General features: G+C 40.6%; 1 protein-coding gene across 1 annotated transcript in view; it reads right to left on the reverse strand.

Moving 5' to 3' along the window:
• Wdr60 (WD repeat domain 60) overlaps positions 1–17663 on the reverse strand; it is a 51363-nt gene that overhangs the window by 5072 nt on the left and 28628 nt on the right. Inside the window, exons 12-20 of the mRNA XM_031356168.1 lie at positions 16930–17059; positions 13402–13574; positions 12313–12475; positions 6441–6554; positions 6277–6338; positions 5765–5816; positions 4142–4202; positions 1157–1256; positions 849–980 (exon numbers count right to left, since the gene is read on the reverse strand). Of these exons, the coding sequence (XP_031212028.1) occupies positions 849–980; positions 1157–1256; positions 4142–4202; positions 5765–5816; positions 6277–6338; positions 6441–6554; positions 12313–12475; positions 13402–13574; positions 16930–17059 (987 nt within the window). The remainder of the gene's footprint in view (positions 1–848; positions 981–1156; positions 1257–4141; positions 4203–5764; positions 5817–6276; positions 6339–6440; positions 6555–12312; positions 12476–13401; positions 13575–16929; positions 17060–17663) is intronic.

Here is a 17663-nt window from a genome sequence, read left to right on the forward strand (position 1 = left end):
ACAAAACTTAGGTGGTTTAGTAAAAGATCGAATTATTAACCTAGAAAGAGAAGTTTAATTCTTCCTTATTCTTTAATCCTTCCCATACTCAAAAAAAGGTACACTTGTATAAAATTCTGAAACAATACATAACATATATTCAACTAGAATCGAATTCTAAAGTAAAATACAACAGAGACACATTTTAAACCCTAATTTCATATAAACAACAAAATCATACTGGAAAGAGGGGCAAGAGTGAAGCTGAATACTCTCTGAACATGAAGTCTGGTTGTGCAACTTGACTCAGACACAAAAAGTCTTGAATACTGAAAACTGGCTTCTCTGCATGAGGTGTTAAAAGCTCTGTATATGCTGAGATTGCACACTTAGGAAGGCAGACGGTCAACCATTTGCTATCGTCTGAATGAAGTTTGTCCCCACTGACTCATGCACTAGATAGAGACTTAGTCCTCAAAATAGCAGGGTTGAGAGGCAGTGTGACATTTAAGGGATGAATCAAGTGAAAGGTAATTAGGTCAGGGGTTTGTGGCCTCAGAAAGGAATGATGACTGTTTTGTGGGACTGGATTTGTTGCCATAAGAGCTGGTTGACCATGGGTATCTTCCTTTTAAATTCTAAGTACCCTGCAACTAAACCAAGTATTTCTTAAGAGAGTTAAATTTCTGAGTCAATTTGATTTAGTTTTTTGTTAATAATACCCTGTGTCTCATTTTTAGATCACCGAGTCCAACTAATGATTAGTTTGTAGACTACTAATAGACCATAACTTTCTAAATTTTCTTCTGAATTACAATGTTATGTTGCCCCAATAGGTAAATAATTTAATCAAAAAGTGACTTTCTTACCAAGAATACTGTTTCTTCAAATGGTGAAAAATCAATCACGTTAACTTTTATTGGTCTGACACCATGTTGCTCAGGTTTGAACACCTTGGGAGATACTCTCCAATCTTGCCTGGTACTGTGGCTTATAAGTCCCTAATTATTACAAGGACACCAAGAAAGGCCAAAGATTAGACACAAGACTGGACAGACAACACAATATTCAAGAAATATTTTTCAAATATTATAACAAAAGCAAACAGTTACTCTGATATAATAGTATTTATCAAGTAATTCTAGGTAGAAAGGATGGGATGTAAATCACTACTAACCATGTCGGTGCCGACAACAAAGTGATTAGGATCTGAAGGCAGGAATTTGACACTCAGTGTTTGTGTGGACCCCCACAGTTCATTAGCTTTATGAGAAAGACTGAAAAATAAATAGCAAAGATGAACATATGGCCTTTACAAATCCTGGAAATGACAATGCCCTACACTCGCTTAGCTCTGCCCAATGAGGACCTGCTCCTATCACGTTGCCTCCAATGAGGAGCCACTCCTATCACGCTCCCTCCAATGACAAGCCACTCTTATCATGCTTCCTCAAATGAGGAGCCACACCTATCAGGCTGCCTCCATGGTTTCACCTATTCTGCTTCCTAATTCCTTTTTCTGGTATCACATACTTGATCGGTTCTGCGGCTCCACCATTTTGTTACTGATTCTTCTATCAACCATGTTGAATCTACTATCTAACCACTCATTGGTGGAAATTTTGGAAATTACAATATCCTTCTAAGCATGGTTTTTGGACTGTACAATTGCCAACAGGTCTGATACTGAGACACGGTGAGTCAGTATTGACCAATGAGTTCCACTGTGATGACAGTTCTTACAAGGTGCACCATTTTCCCAGGCTTCTGGCAGGTGAGCATGAGAACTCACCTCTTTGCAGATGTCTTGTTGAAATTCCATAGCCCCCAGCTTCCCACCAGGCATTTGCCCTTATGCCTCAAGGTCCCTTATGTCTCAAGGCTGCTGATGTTCACATCCCAAACTTGCAGGTTCCTGAGCCCACATCTAGCTTGAGGTTTCTTCCAAGTACTCATTTTCCCTCAACTAGGGGTGAAACTTTCTAAATTTCCCTCACACTAAAGGGCAGTGAATTCTAGAGTCCTGAGTGTTTAGGTCTACAACTGCTGCTGCAAGCCCAATGTATCTAGGAATGTACAGGGCTTGAGCCACAGGTTACAGTAAAGGCCTAATAACCTGGCTGAACACCAAGTTTCCACTTCTACTCTTCAATTCACATCTGGTTCTCCACACCCATGTTGTTTTTCATACAGGCTACTCCAGTGGTCTCTAATCCTTGACTCCAGTCTCCTTTCCTGTATTCTAAACTCTTCCAAACACTGTATTCCAAACACTCGGGAAAACGTGATTATCCTATATCACAAAAATAACATTCCATTTCTTCAGAGTAAGACCTTGCCCCTCCAAGCCATTGTCTAGACTGTCATCACAGAAGCAGACATGTCAAGACCAGCCCCAACTCCCATCTTTCTCAACATCACACCGGCAGGTATCTCTAAGTACAAGTACATTTTTCCTTAGAACCATGACCCCTTTACCAAGACCAAGCTTTAACCTTTTAAGGATCAACCCCAGTTATGTCTTAGTCAATGTTCTATTGCTGTGAGGAGAAATCATGACCACGGCAACACTTATTAAAGGGAGCTTTTAATTGGAGGCTTGCTTATAGTCTTAAAAGATTAGTGCATGATCATCATGGAAGGAAACAGCCAGACATGATGGTGAAGCAGTAGCTCAGCTCTTTACATCCTGACTCATAAACAGCAGGGTAGAGAGAAAGATATGGGCCTGGTGTAGGCTTCTGTGATCTCAGAGCCCACCCCTCGTGACATACTCCCTGGTGACTAAACATTCAAGTATATGAGCCTATGGGTTAGTTATTCTTATTCCAACCACCACGTGTCACTTTCTCAAAAAGTTCTCATTTTATTCTAGGCCCAACCAATCCCCTTCTTCAGGCTCCCACATGCCTATGGCCATATACCGACACATCATCCTCATAACTACACACAGAAGGAATGCTCTTCTTCACTGGCATGCTTACTAGGATCATTGACGACAAAATGGCTACTGCACCCAGGACATCCATAGTCCACAACTGGCAGAAGAGGGGACAAAGACCTGGTGTGTCAGTCTGGGCTGCCGTCCCTATTTACTCCAGGTAGTGGGGAGGGCTACTGAGTTAGGACTCTCATTACAATGCAATCTGCTGCTGCTCCTCCTTTTCAACAGATCTTACAGAAACAGAGCTGTGAGTTTTGAGAGGAAACATGGCATCAAATACATTAGCTATCTCACTTAAGTCCTGGAGGAAATTACAATTAAAAAATAAATACAATGCATGATAGGAAGTGAGAAGAAAGTCTACAGTAGAGAGAAGAGTCTTACAGAAGCCCGGCTGATGTGTGACACACATGAGGGCAGGGATTAACCTGAGTAGCATGCATGTTTGGCTCTATAACATATCTGATTACTTTAACTGATTCACTTTCATAATTATATTTCAGACAAGTAAGTTGATTTGAAATTTCTAAGCATACTTATATTCACTGTATTCTGTGTGATGAAGAGGACACAGGCACAAGATTTTTCAAGGGTAATTAATTCACATACTGTCAACTTTGAGTACAGGAATATATATGTCTTTGGAAACCAATATGGAATATATAAGTACTACTAATACTGGAACATTCTTTACGAATCTGTACTTCATATTAAGTTCTACAAGTAAAAGCAGAAATACAGTTTTGTTTGTTGGCTGGTATTTGTTTGTTTATTTGAGACAAGTTGTCATATAGCCCAAGCTGGTCTCAAACTCACTGTGTAGTCAGGGATAGCCTGGAACTCTTGATCCTCCTGCTTCTATCTACCAGATGCTAGGATTACAGGTGTACCTAGCTAGAAGTATAAATTTATGAATAACATTTATTTCAGTATTTCCAGTCCCTAAAACTTAATTTGATCAAGTTGAACTAACTTTAAGTCTAAATTAAAACTGACTGGAAACCAGTCAAGTAGTATTTATAAGCTAAAAAACATTTTATGAATACATATTAGGTCTATATCTAAAAACTATACTTGTTACATTGGCTTATTACTAATTATTCACATAGCAAAAACTGAATATAAGAAACTGGGTCCTCAAAAACAGAGAATGCATTTAACAGGAAGCAAAGTCTTTCTGGGATGAGGGAGGTGTTCAGTCCCCAGGGGAAGTCTCACCTGCTGCCCAGCTGGATCACAGTACTGTGTACCAATTTGATCCTTCCTCCAGGTATCAGACCTACAATCAGACAAACCAAAAATATGCACACTTCTTAATGTAAATCAAATGTAAATCAAAATCTATCTACAGTTGTCTAGATTCATTCTTCTTTATTTAAATATCTATAACCAGAAGGAATGCCAAAATATAAATGACAGGCAGGACTCCCTCTAAGTCTAGTTGAGGAACCTGTGCCTTGACTAAAGAGGAGAATTTGTAGGTCATTATCAGAAATCCATCAGGCCATGGTCCAGATGCCCCCACATTTTCAGACTGGTGAGGATAGCAGGTATCATATGTACTGAATAATAAGTTAAAATTCCAAACCCAGTGCTGTAAATACCCAAGGTGCCTGTCACTCAAAGACATCCTTCGGAACCTTCCAGGTTTTGCTGAATGGCAGGCCCAAACTAGTGTCCTAAACTCCTCCAGTCTCAGTTTGTCTTCATCCGCTTCTCTAACTTCTGCTCCAACATCATGGCACTCCAGCTCCCAGGCCTGGTTTTATTTCCCATCCTTCCTTTGCTCTCCTCAGATTCCCTGCTAAATGTATATCCTAATGATATTGCCCCTTTGGTATATTACTATAGAGGGAAGAATTAGGGATTTATGTATGTTGAAACCCAAATTCTAGGCAAGGTACTATCCAGAACCTTGAGTGCAGTTGAATTAAAAGCATGTAGGAATATATTCAACTCACTGCTAGAAAGGGCAGCTTAAAGCACACTGCATGACCTGTGTCTTAAAACCATCACACAGTACTGATGTTGTCACAGAGGTGACACATTTACAGATCAGGCTAGCCTGCTCTCAACCACAGTCACAATAAACCTGATTTGAATGGAACTTCAATAAGAAGCGACAAGCATCTGCTTGGTGAGGAGCCACCTTCTGAATCTGGAGACCTGGAGCAAGGCCAGTGTAAACTTGGGTATATACCTTTGACATGAATAAGATGAGAGAAGACTTTGCCATTAGAGAATTAGAGTAAGGATTAGGAATTCAGACTAAGAAATCTGACTTTTAAAATGCAGACAAACTAGACCACAGGATCTAATTGTCTGGGGCCTCTTGGAACTGAAAAGCCATACTAAGTAGTATGAAAACAGAAAATCACAGGAGACCCTAGTGTTTCCCCATCTCTCTTGCTCTACATAGGAGCATTCCCATTTCAGGTGGCTTGAGGACAGCCACACTTAGTGCACTCATGTGCAGTGGGTAAATCCAAAGCCACAACAGAAAGCCCCAAATGAAGGAAGACTTATGCCATGGAAACCTAAATTATACTGAAAAAGAAAGGAGACAGTCACCCTGAGGTATGACACATGGCAGAATGAATGCCAGCTCTGAGCAGAGCTTCTAACACCAACAGAAAGGAACATGGAGTTAGACATCATTCAATCACTCCAGCTGATGAGATGTCCATCCAATAGCTGATAGATAAAGTAGACAATATACAACTCTAGCTTCCTTTTTTCAGGCTGTCAATTACTTATTTTTTCAAAGCAGGTGTTTGTATCTTTAATCTCTATTCATTTTAGCAATCAATAATTAATATTAATTTTTACTTCAATAGTTACCTAAATCACTCATTGAACCTGAGATATCTGCTTTTGGTAATTCAACAACCACCTAAAAACAGAATATTGAAAAAAAATGAATACTGATACATTTTATAACTATGAAACAATCTATACAAGGCATAGCTTTAATAAAATAACATGCTATATTAGATCCTAAAAAGTATAACTGCTTCATAAAAAAAGACTAATTGTTTGCTTTAGAACTAGTGACTTAAATTTATTCATTCTTTTATTTTAGTATTCTCCCCTCTCAGTAACCTCATTAGTAGCTGTCTGTACAAGTCCTAACATATCTTCTAGCACCGATGTCTTGTTATAATCTTCCTTGCAAATTCCCAAAGGCCAGAGGCCAGGGAACTTCATACTCCTTCACAGAACAGAGAGTCTTACTGCCTTGTGGTTGTGCTCTGTGCCTGACCCATTCTCCAGGACAGGTGTCATTCTTCTCCCCCATGGGTTCATTTCCTCCGCTGTATGCATGTCTGTGTGGCCCCACACTTCCTACTTACCCACATATTGAGAACCCCAGTCTCGTCCAGGGAAGCGATGTGAAATGACAAGCCTGCCATTTCTAATGAAAGCAGAAACAAAATGAAGAGCAGTGCCTTTAATAAGTACAATGCTTTGCATCACTAGTGCAGAAGGGGCTTTATGGGTGTGAGGGATCTCATACCTTCTTGAGTAGAAAAAGGTGAAAGCACGAAGCTCTGCTTTTTGTAGGCAGATGTAGCAACTGGCTCTATCGCTTGAAGAGGGCTTCGGTGGTTCACCGATGTGAGGATTCCATCTAGGGATGAAAGATCCACAGCACCCACTGTAAGTCTCACATCTTAGTAATAAAATCAGCATTATATGTAGAAAGATATAGGGATGCTTCCAGGTCTAAAGACCTGACTCTCTCTATACCTCTTCTCCTTAAGTCACAAGACTAATGTATGCCACACATCAAGACCCATGACCGTGATTTTCAGCATCTCTAGCAAACAGAGGCTATAACCTCAAAACACTTGTAAGAGGAAAAACAAGAAATGAATACCAAAGCTTGTGCCATTAAAAAGCTATTACATCACTGAGGAAATACATGTACAGGCTTAGGAAGGAAGTCAAAATACTCCATGACCAAGAGCAGTCACGATGAGAAACTTAAGCAGGCACTCCAGAAAGAGAGGACATGATTCTGGGGCCAGAATCCTCCAAAAAGGCTTGGGAAAGAGGGGCATACAAGAGGGCCTTAGGGAAGTACTGCAACTTATAGGAAAAAGAATAGCAGAGCCTGGGAACGCAGCAGTGCCAGCCGGAGCATGAGACCAAGCTCTCTTCAACAGAACAGCCACTACCAGGAGAAGAAGTACTGCCACCCACAAATGGATAGAAAGAGCTGCCTCCAGAATGTCTGGGAGTTGGAGATTCAAATCCCATATACAGCTACAGATTGAAGAAATTAACAAAATCAAAGCACTCTCAGGTGTGACTCTTCTCCCACTGCCCCACTCCATCTCAGAGAAAAGCACAAAGCAGAAGACGGTCGTCCAACAGAGTGAAATCTCTGCAGACTGCTTTCAGAAAAGTACTTAAACAACAAACAAAAAACACCTGAAATCAAACCCCACATAGAAATCAAAAATAAATAAATAAATAAAAGAGTTGTATTGAACCTAGGAAAAAGCAAATGAAAACACAATGAAGAGTCATTACAGAGCTCCCAAGGATCCACATGTTAAGAGCCAGTCCAGCCTCCTCACACAATCTCCACAGTTTCACACTCCTGAGTTCTGCTCATGATATTTAGATAACAAAAGGGAACAAAGGGAGTCCTTTCATAGAGCACTGATGTGCACTCAGTCACCCCCTGTACTCATCAGGGGATCCAACAGCCATGACTAGAAATGTGGAAAGAACAACTGTCCTGTGCTGTGCATGAACAGACTTTCCCTGCTGGTCCCTCAACCCTGGGCATAATAGCTACTCACACGTCATACACAGTCATCGAGGGATGACGTCACCTACAAAGATGACATGCCTGAGTGCAGCACACTAGCTACTCACACGTCATACACTGTCTTCTAGAAATGACATCAACTACAAAGAGAACATGCCTGAGCTATAGTAAGTACTGTATCACTTTACAGAAAAGAAGCATCTGAAGTGAGAGGAGGCCACACCAGTCTCCTGCCAAAATCATGGGTGGTTTAGGAATTTAGAGCTTTGAAAACAATGCTAGATCCATGTGTATTAGCAGTTAGAAAATGCCATATTTTAAAAGGTATCCTTTGGGCCATGTGATGGTTAGTGTTAACTGTCAACACAATCTACAATCACCTGAGAGTCTCTAGGAGGATGACCTAGGTCAGGCTGGCCTGTGGGGGACTGTCATGATTACCAGCCTGAAAACCCAGCCTGAAGAAAGTAGATACCATTCACTGGGCTGAGCCCTCCACTTTAGGCGAGATTAGGCTGAGCTATGGGCATGCATCTGCTGCTCTCTTCTTCTGACTGTGGACATCATGTAGCCAGTTCCTGCCTCTGTAGCATCCCTGCTATGGTGGCCTATAACCTGGATTGTGAGCCAAATAAGTACTTTCTTCTTTAAGATATATTTCTTAGGGTATTTTATTACAGCAGAAGTAAAGAAAACTTAGAGCCGAGTCATATAACAAAATTTTTATGTTCCTTTCTCTGTTTGAAAAAAAGATAGCTTTTCTAATAGCATCCAAATCCATATGGTACCTGTCACTGCAAATACTCTTCGTAGCAACAGTACAAAGGGCAAAACCTGGTTATCACAGAAATAAAAAGTGCCTTGCTCTTCTCATATGTAAAGCACAGATATAAATATAGTACAGAGAAAAGAAACATATCTGTGATGGTAAAGTGCTTGGAGAGGAACTTTAAAAAACACTTAGATTTTTGTTTGTTTGTTTTAAGAAATTAGCCGTCAGGATTTGGTATTGTTGTTTGGAGTGTTCATTTTGTTTTTTTGTTTGTTTGTTTGTTTGTTTGGTTTTGTTTTTTTTTAAAAAAAAAAAAACACATAGTTAAGAGAAAAGAATCACAGACTAAGGAGAAACACTTGCAAAACCCTTACATCATAAGAATCTTTTCTCAGCCGGGTGGTGGTGGCGCACACCTTTAATCCCAGCGCTTGGGAGGCAGAGGCAGGCGGATTTCTGAGTTCGAGGCCAGCCTGGTCTACAGAGTGAGTTCCAGGACAGCCAGGGCTACACAGAGAACCCCTGTCTCAAAAAACCACAAAAAAAAAAAAAAATCTTTTCTCAATAACTCAGCTACCAAAGAACAAGCAATTTTAAGATGGGACAAAGACCTTAAGAGGTACATTCCCGAAGAAGACACATATGGCATCTGAGCATACAGAAAGACAATTCTGTTCCAGGTGTTCCACGCCATAAGGAGCCACTTCAACCAACTAGAATGACCCAACCGTACATCAGTGGTCATGCTGAAGGCTGTTGAGGGCACTGAGTAGCAGTGGGTCTCACAGACTGCCTGGAGGAATGCAGGTGGCGCAGCCACTTCTAAAGCAGTCAGTCCACAATGTTTCATGGAGCAATCCAGGAATCTGGTTCTTTAGCTGACTTAGTGGCTGTACAAGTTGCTCTGACAAAATTACTGATAAATGTAACTTAAGAAAGAAAGGGCTAATATGGCATACATTCCCAGGAGTGAGTCCATCACATCAGGGAAGCTGTGGCAGCACGGGTTCCTGCACATGGGGCCTGTGATGGCTGTTGGATAAGATGTGCAGTCAGGGAGCAGAGAAAGAACTGTTCTCTCATAGACATAATACAATGGATGATATCATCTACAGTCTTCCCATCTCAACCAACAAGATGATTTCTCACGGACAGGCCCAGAGGCCAACCTAATCTGTTAATTCCTATTTAGCATGCCTACAGGATTATCTCAAAAGTAATTCTAGATCCTGTCAAGTTCAAAAATCAGTATTAGCCATTATATTTGCTATTTACCCAGAGGAGATAAAAACAAGTTTACACAAAAACGTGTATACAAATTATAAAATTACTCTTTCAAGAAGTAAACTGATAAGTTTATCCATAACATTTATTTCTATTTTTTATATATTTTTTTTATTTTAAGAATTTAAAAGAGGGGCTAGAAAGATGGCTCAGTGGTTAAGAGCACTGACTGCTCTTCCAGAGGTCCTGAGTTCAATTCCCAGCATCCACATGGTGGCTCACAACCGTCTGTAATGGGATCCGATGCCCTCTTCTGGTGTGTCTGAAGGCAGCTACAGTGTACTTATATATATAGTAAATAAATAAATCTTTAAAAAAAAATTTTAAAAGAAAAAAATTATTTGGCTGTTAGGCCACTAAAAACCATGATGAAAACTTACACATTTATCCTTACCCAATCTGAAAAGGCTTATTCCACTTTATTCCAAATATAGAACTTTCTAAAAAAGATACAAACTACAGGGACAATGGAAAGTTCAGTGATGGTGAGAAGCAAGAAGGACAGAAACCAGATGCATGCTGGGACACATCAGAATCAAACTGCCGAGAGCCACACGTACAAAAGAAGCTTTGGATGCAGTGAAATGGTGACCAGGAAGGAGAATTTCAATGGGACCTGTGGACTAAGGCCTCTCATCATGTATATCAGACCTAAAAGTAAACCCTAAAATAACAAAAGGTCAAGAAAACATGGGGAGCAGCCCAACCTCTGCAACTTTTAGTTGAAGAAAAAGTGTTCATCATGACATCAAAAGCATGATTGTAAGGTGAAAATACTGATAAATCAAATTCCATCTGATTTAAAACTTTCTCTCTTTGAAGGGGAATTTTACAAAAAGGAATACAGAGTATGATAAAATGAATGTAAAATATACCCAGAGTATACAGAACTTCAAAACCTAATGGGCTGGAGATATGTCTCAGTCTGTAATGTGCAGGCCTGGCACATGCAAGCCCCTGGGTCCAATCCCTAGCACCATGACAATAAAATAAAATAAACTTGGCCAGGCACAAATCATGCCTGTAATCTCACCACTAGAGAGGCTGAGGTAAGAGCACTGCTGAAAGCTTAAGACAGCCAGACTCCAAAATTAGACCTTCTCTCCCAAACGAACTTAAAACAATCCAATAAAAAAATGAGCAAGTATGCGCTGGAGAGATGGCTCAGTGGTTAAGAGCACTGAATGCTCTTCCGGAGGTTGTGAGTTCAATTCCCAGCATCCACATGGTGGCTCACAGCCATCTGTAATGGGATCCGGTGCCCTCTTCTAGTGTGACTGAGAAGAGTGACAGTGGACTTACATACATATAATAAGTAAATAAATAAACCTTTTTAAAGAAATGAGCAAATATTTAAACAGGCATAATCAAAAAGAATATTTAGTTGATAAATAAGCACATGAAGATAAGCTTGGGATCATTAGTTCTTCTGAGTGCAAGTTGAAACCACAAAATTAAAACCAAATGCTTACTGAAACGGCTAGCTAACAACACCTGCTGGCCTCAGTGCTGGTGAGGTACAGAGCAACCATTGGCACAGTGTGCACCAGTGCAGCAAGCGGCTGAGAGAGTGCACTCTGCAACCCTCAGCAGTGAAAAGCCCCAAATGACGTGTGGTTCTCATCCTCCCGCATCTGGACAGAGCAGACTGAGGACAGAATAATGACAGAAAACAGAGTGGTGGTATTAGCTCTTCAGATTGAGCAGGACATGGACAAGACTGAGAAAAGAGTGAGTCAGACAAGGTTCGCGCCTGATCTCTCAGCCAGCGGGACTTCAGCTCCTAAAGGAAAAGGCCAGTCAATGAAGGTCATGGCACCAAGGCCTTGCTATAGGCCTGCCTCTACAGTCAGCGTGGCTTAGACAAACATTTCACCTTTCTCAGCAACAGGGATGAGGGCTAGTATGAGAGTCATGGATATAAAACACTTAGAGGAAGTCGTACAGGTGGAAAATGCTTGCTCTTTGTGTTTGTGTATATGTGTGTTCATGTGTTTGTACATGCATACACATACACATGCAGGTATGTACTTGTGGAGACCAGAGACAGACATCAGGTGTCTTCCTTGATCATTCTCCATGTTTTGTTTTGTTGCTGTTGGTTTGTTTAGTTGGGTTTTATTTTTCTTTTGTTTTTTGAGACAAGGTCTCTTATTGTGCCTAAAGCAGTGCTTCTCAACCCTCCTGATGCTGTGGCCCTTTAATACAGTTCCTCATGCTGTAGTGACCTCTGACCAGAAATTTATTTTTGTTGCTACTTCATAAGTAGAACTTTGATACTATTATAACTTGTAGTGTAAATATCTGATATGTAGGATATCTGATACTTGACCCCTGTGGAAAAGTCAGTCAATCCCCAAAGTGCTCACAACACACTAGCTAGCCAGTGAGACTGCCTGATGCCCACATCAGATCACAGATGTGTACTACAAATATCCAGAGTCACATCTCCTTCTCTGGATAATCTGAATGAATAAAAGCAGATAAAGTTAAACCTTTAGTCCTCAGATCTGTCAAGGCTTTTCTAGAGGACAGACAGACAACACTAACCGGTGGAGAATGTTGGGGTCCTGAAAGCCCAGAAACAGTTGCTCAGTCTCACATAATGGTGTATCCTGGAGTCTTCTCTTAAGTCCCATACAACTACAGAGCCATGGACTGTTCCCGCAAACAGCAAAAATGCTTTTAAAGGGCTAAAGCAGCAGCACGTGACCTGAAAAGTCAATCACAGAAAGTTAATGTCCACAATCTACAGTATGCACATTCACAGAATAACTGACTAAGTATGGACTAACACATGAAGGTCCTCACAGGATACAGTTAAGCAAAACACAGCCTTGTGCATATAAATAAATGTCAACTGCCCAAGTGTGGGTTTCTTCACATGGACAGTAGAATAAGAAAATCCATTCTGTAGGAATATGATCATGTTAAGGCATCTACTATCCATGTACACAAGTACACACCATCAAGGCATAGTCCCTCCAACCAAAAATGAAGTGATATAAAAAGGAAGATGCCAGTGATCCTGACAGTAACAGAACCAGAGTCACGTGGAAGCAGAATAATCTGAGTAAGTGACAAAGGCACTCACTACAAGCCATTTTAAGAAATTGTACAAGGCACAGTGGGGCACTTCTGTAAGGCCTGCACTCGAGAGATAGAGACAGAAGAGCAGACGTTCAAGGCCATCTTCAGCTGCATAGAGAATTCAAGGCCAGTCTGGGTTACATGCTTCCTCTCAGATGAAAAAAAAAAACAAACAAACAAACAAAAAAAAAAACATGAAGGAAAAAACAAAAAGAAGAAGAAATCACAAGAATATTAAGACAACTCAGAACCCTATATGGCATGATTCAAATATCCTGGCCTTGTGGCCATCTTGACCATGCTTTTATTAAGTTTATAGCTATGTTCATTTGCTAGTTTATAGGTGACTGAGAGTCTCCTGCATGATAACCCTGGGTTTTTCAGGCTGAAATAACCTGTTAAACCATGCATTTCTAGAGTCAGAACTAATGAGCTTTGTCTAGAGCCAAGGCACTAGAAACAGGGCCCTACTCATGCTCTCAATTTGTTATCTCTGTCCATCTCTGTGGGACCCTCCTAGAAGCAAGCACAAACTCCTCCTCAGTGTACCTTTGACTCACATATCAGAACCTTCTGGGGCCCTGAAGGCTGCCAAATATCCCACACGCAGAGGAGGTGCCTGCTATCCAGAGATGGGGCAAAAGCCTTTTCAGGTAAGTCATGAACAGAGACCACAGTCTGCCTCTGAACTCGAGATGCATGCAAGCAGGATACTTTCCGACCTGGAGATAAGAGAAAACATATTTCACTTTAGCATTTAAAATATTTCATAATACCCACATAAAATCCAACTCAATGAGGAAGAACACATGAGTCATTCAAATCTGAGCAAGTATCAGACCTGAACTGTTGCTGAGAGAAGTTGCAACATGTGCATGGTTTCCCTCAAGTTACTGTGCGAGTGAGGATGACTTTGATCTTCCTGCCTCCATTCCTTAGTTTTAGGATTATAGACACATTACCAGCACAGTCTATTCAGTGCTAATGACTTTACTTCAGGTGTTATGCATGCTAGGAAAGCACTACACCCAGTGAGCTAGATCCTCAACACCCAAACTTCAGTTTTCATCAATGCCTATAGCCTAAACCTAAATTCTGTGTCCACGGTGACCATATGGCTTGAACAAAGGAAAATCCTTTGACTCTGGGGCAGCCTAGGCCAGGACAACACACTTCCTCTCATCTAGCAGCTCCTCACATCAAGTGTGTGAGAGTCAGAGATGACTGGAGGGGTCTTCTTGACATGGCATGCTATTAGAACACTATTCTTAGGAACCTTAGTTCTCTTTAAAATGGCCCTCAGAACTCCATGCAGAAAACTAAAGCAAAGCCAGGTGTAGCATTCCAAGAAAGAATTCTAAGACTTCTGTGGCAGAGCTGCTTTCCGTGCAGTTCTCATTAGCAGAACTGTTGATAAACTGAAGAAACGGTAGATGGTAACTCATACTCTGGTGAGAATTTTGTAGTCAACAAAGAAAAGGTTAATGTGGCTAGGAAGTACTAGCTAAATAAAACTTTATCTATCTGCTGACTAGTTCCTGAGGATCAGGGTTGTCCTTCCACATCCCCTCACCCACTCACAGCCACACCCTCAGGGCTGCCTCCTCAGTCTGTAGTGCTCCTCCAGAAAAGCAGTGACAATGGTCATATGTGCTCCTTCACCACTCATGGGCTCTGACACCATTGTTACTGGGTTTCTGCTATGAGTATGTATGGATACTTGTGGCCATGCTAAGAAGAAGCAAGCACACATGTCCAAGTCAGAAGACAAGCTTATGGAGTTGGCTCCCTTCTTCCAGCTTTTACATGAACTGAACTCAGAATTGAACTCAGATTGCCAGTCTTATACATCAAAGTGATGGCCTACTAAGTCACCTCATAGGCCTGGTTTCTAGTTTTCAGTAACACCACTAAGGTTCCCCCCCCCCTCTCTCTCATTTTCCTACTTTCTATTTTCCTCCTTCCCTCCATCACTCCCTTTGTGTGTCTTTGTACCTGTGTGTCCTTGTGCATATGCTAAGGTACCATTCGTAGGTATCGGGACAGCATGCAGGAGTCAGTTCTTTCCTTCCCCCAAGTATGTTCCAGGGGCTGAACTTGGGTAGCCAGTCTTGGCAGAAACTACCTTTATCAAATGAGTCATCTCACCAGCCTGGTACTGACAAAGTTTATGACTGCTATATTCTGGTCCCATTTTGAAAATAATAATTTTTAGAAACTCATGCCATACCTAAGGGCTGACAGGAGATCATGGCATACCTAATGCCCAACAGGAGATCTCAACCATCATTACTACCCTAATTTTGTACCCTTGGTCACCTTGACTCTGTGAGGTCCAAGATATACCCAGGACTGCTACCTTCATAGGAAACTTCCCAATGTTTGCTTGGTCACTTTCTCATCTATCTCCTCATGATCGCACGACACACTCGTGCTGAGAGGCCTTCCATCTTTGTTACTTGGAATTTAACCCTTTCTACTATAGCCCATGTTTACATGCTTAACTAGTTTTTAGTCTATTGGGATACAAAGAAGTACCCAAAGTGAAGGATTTCTGTTTTACCTACTTGCTGCTGAATCCCAGCTCCTCCAGTGACTGCCAGCACACTACAGATACCACAAATGAATGAACAAACAGGTCGCTGCTGGCACCTTATCTCAACACATGTCAACAGTGACAGCAGCAGTGGGCACATTCCATGAAGGCTGAAAGTATCACTGTATCTGACCAGAGACAGGGACATAATATGAATGAAAGTGTAACTACACACTGGGAGGCTATCTGCCTCCTATGTTGAATCCCTCTCTTTCCCAGACTCACTTTCCTTCTTTTATCTCTATATTCATCTTACTGAAGCACAGCAGGAAGTGAACAAAAGGCCTCCTCTCCTTTTATATGCACAAATCTTCCAAGAACACACATGCACTAGATAGTGACTCTAGGTATGTGCATAATTCACATTATTCCATTCTGCTACCACTTCCTGTGCTCCTGAGACCACCATTTCTTTCCTTCTGCCTCCTGAGTTTTTACAATAAATGTTGCAAATACAATGATTTACAGTTTTCTAAAGGATGAACAAAAAGATTCTGAAGAATGTGAAAAACATAACAATGTATTTAATGCTTAAAAGGCAACAAAGTAGTTAAAATCAACCTCAAAACAGCAGGCAAGGCAAAAGAAATGTCTAGAGCCAGAGGCGGACAGCAACTGTCTGGCTTTACAGGTGCCAAGGTATGTTTTCATCCTGTCTCTTGAAGGAAGTGTCACTGCTGGGCACCACTCACTCCTGCCAAGTCTTTCCACAACCAGAACCATGACTTCTCAGTACCTCACAGGTCACATTCTTTAAAGACAAAGTTACCCTTAGCTAAAGATTTATTAAGCGGACACAGGCATGTGAGCACACATTTATAATCTGGGGAGACCAAGGCAGGATGCTCAAGAGTTCAAAGCCAGCCTAACAACTGGCACAGTGACTCAAAACAAACAGCCAGGCTGTGGTGGCACAAGCCTTTGATCCTAGTGCTCAGAAGACAGAGACCAGCGGCAGATCTCCACACATTTGAGGCCAGCATGGTCTATGGAGCTAATACCAGAACAGCCAGAGCTACACAGAGAGACTGTGTCTTGACAAACCAAAAATAAATAAATAAATAAATAAATAAATAAATAAATAAATAAATGAGATAAAAATTCAAATTTGACCTTGCAAATAAAGTTTGTTTAAACTAATTTAAATATTCTGACATCAGGCTTTATTTGTTTACCATTACCTCAGAGGAATTACAGGACTTAAAACAAACACAGACAATTTCAGTTTCCACTTACTAAATAACTTCACTAATCTAAATTGCTGTCGGGCCTCTTCTAATTAACTTAAGAAAATCATAAATCATAAACATATATTTAAGAAAAGAATGCTCACCATTCATTTGCAATTCTGCAGCCATTGAATGTTTCTGTTTTATAGACAATAGACCCCATCACATTTAAACTATATAACATTAGTGATCAGTGTTCTAATATAAATGTTTGTGTTTCACTATAAGCCAATATCAGAAAACACCTCTTACTCTGAAGAAACGGTAGGCTCGTGTTCAACTGGGATGAGCTGTCACTGATGTTCAGAGCTTTGTCTTGAGCCCGGGGAATCCAGCTGGGTCCAGCGGCCAAACGGTCCTCTTCAAGCAAAACAGCAACCACCTTTGAAAGACAAGTAAGCAGAGGCTGGAAAGATGGTTCAGTAATGAAGAGCACTCTCTTCCAGGGGACCGAGATTCAATTCCCACCTTCTACATGGTAGCACACAATTGCCTGTAACCCCAGTCCAGGGTCTCTTCTAGCCACTGCAGGACCAGAATACATACATATGGTTCACAGATATACAATCAGGCAACACCCATACACATAAAATAAAAAATACATTTTTTAAACTTTTATTGCATTATGATGAGAAAAGTTACATGATTTCAATTTATCTGAATTGTTAACATTTAAAAACATATTTTAATTAAATAGAATTGAATCACATTCTTGTTTCTCTTTTGTACCACTGCTTCTCCCATAGACCCCCCTTCAATACCTACAATATCTTTTTTGTCATATTCCTTAAAATTTATAAAATATTATAACAATAAAAATAAGTATTATAAAAGTTGTTTGATATAAAACAATAATCAATTTAACAGTCTTATGTAGATGCTCCTCTACAGCAATAGTGAAAATACATTTCTCTTAAAATAAATTTTAAATAACTCCAAACATATTAGCTGTATACTTGAAAATAATACATCACTACTAGTATTTT

The sequence above is a fragment of the Mastomys coucha genome, unplaced genomic scaffold (assembly GCF_008632895.1).
Source record: "Mastomys coucha isolate ucsf_1 unplaced genomic scaffold, UCSF_Mcou_1 pScaffold6, whole genome shotgun sequence".
In the NCBI taxonomy this organism is placed as follows: Eukaryota; Metazoa; Chordata; class Mammalia; order Rodentia; family Muridae; genus Mastomys; species Mastomys coucha.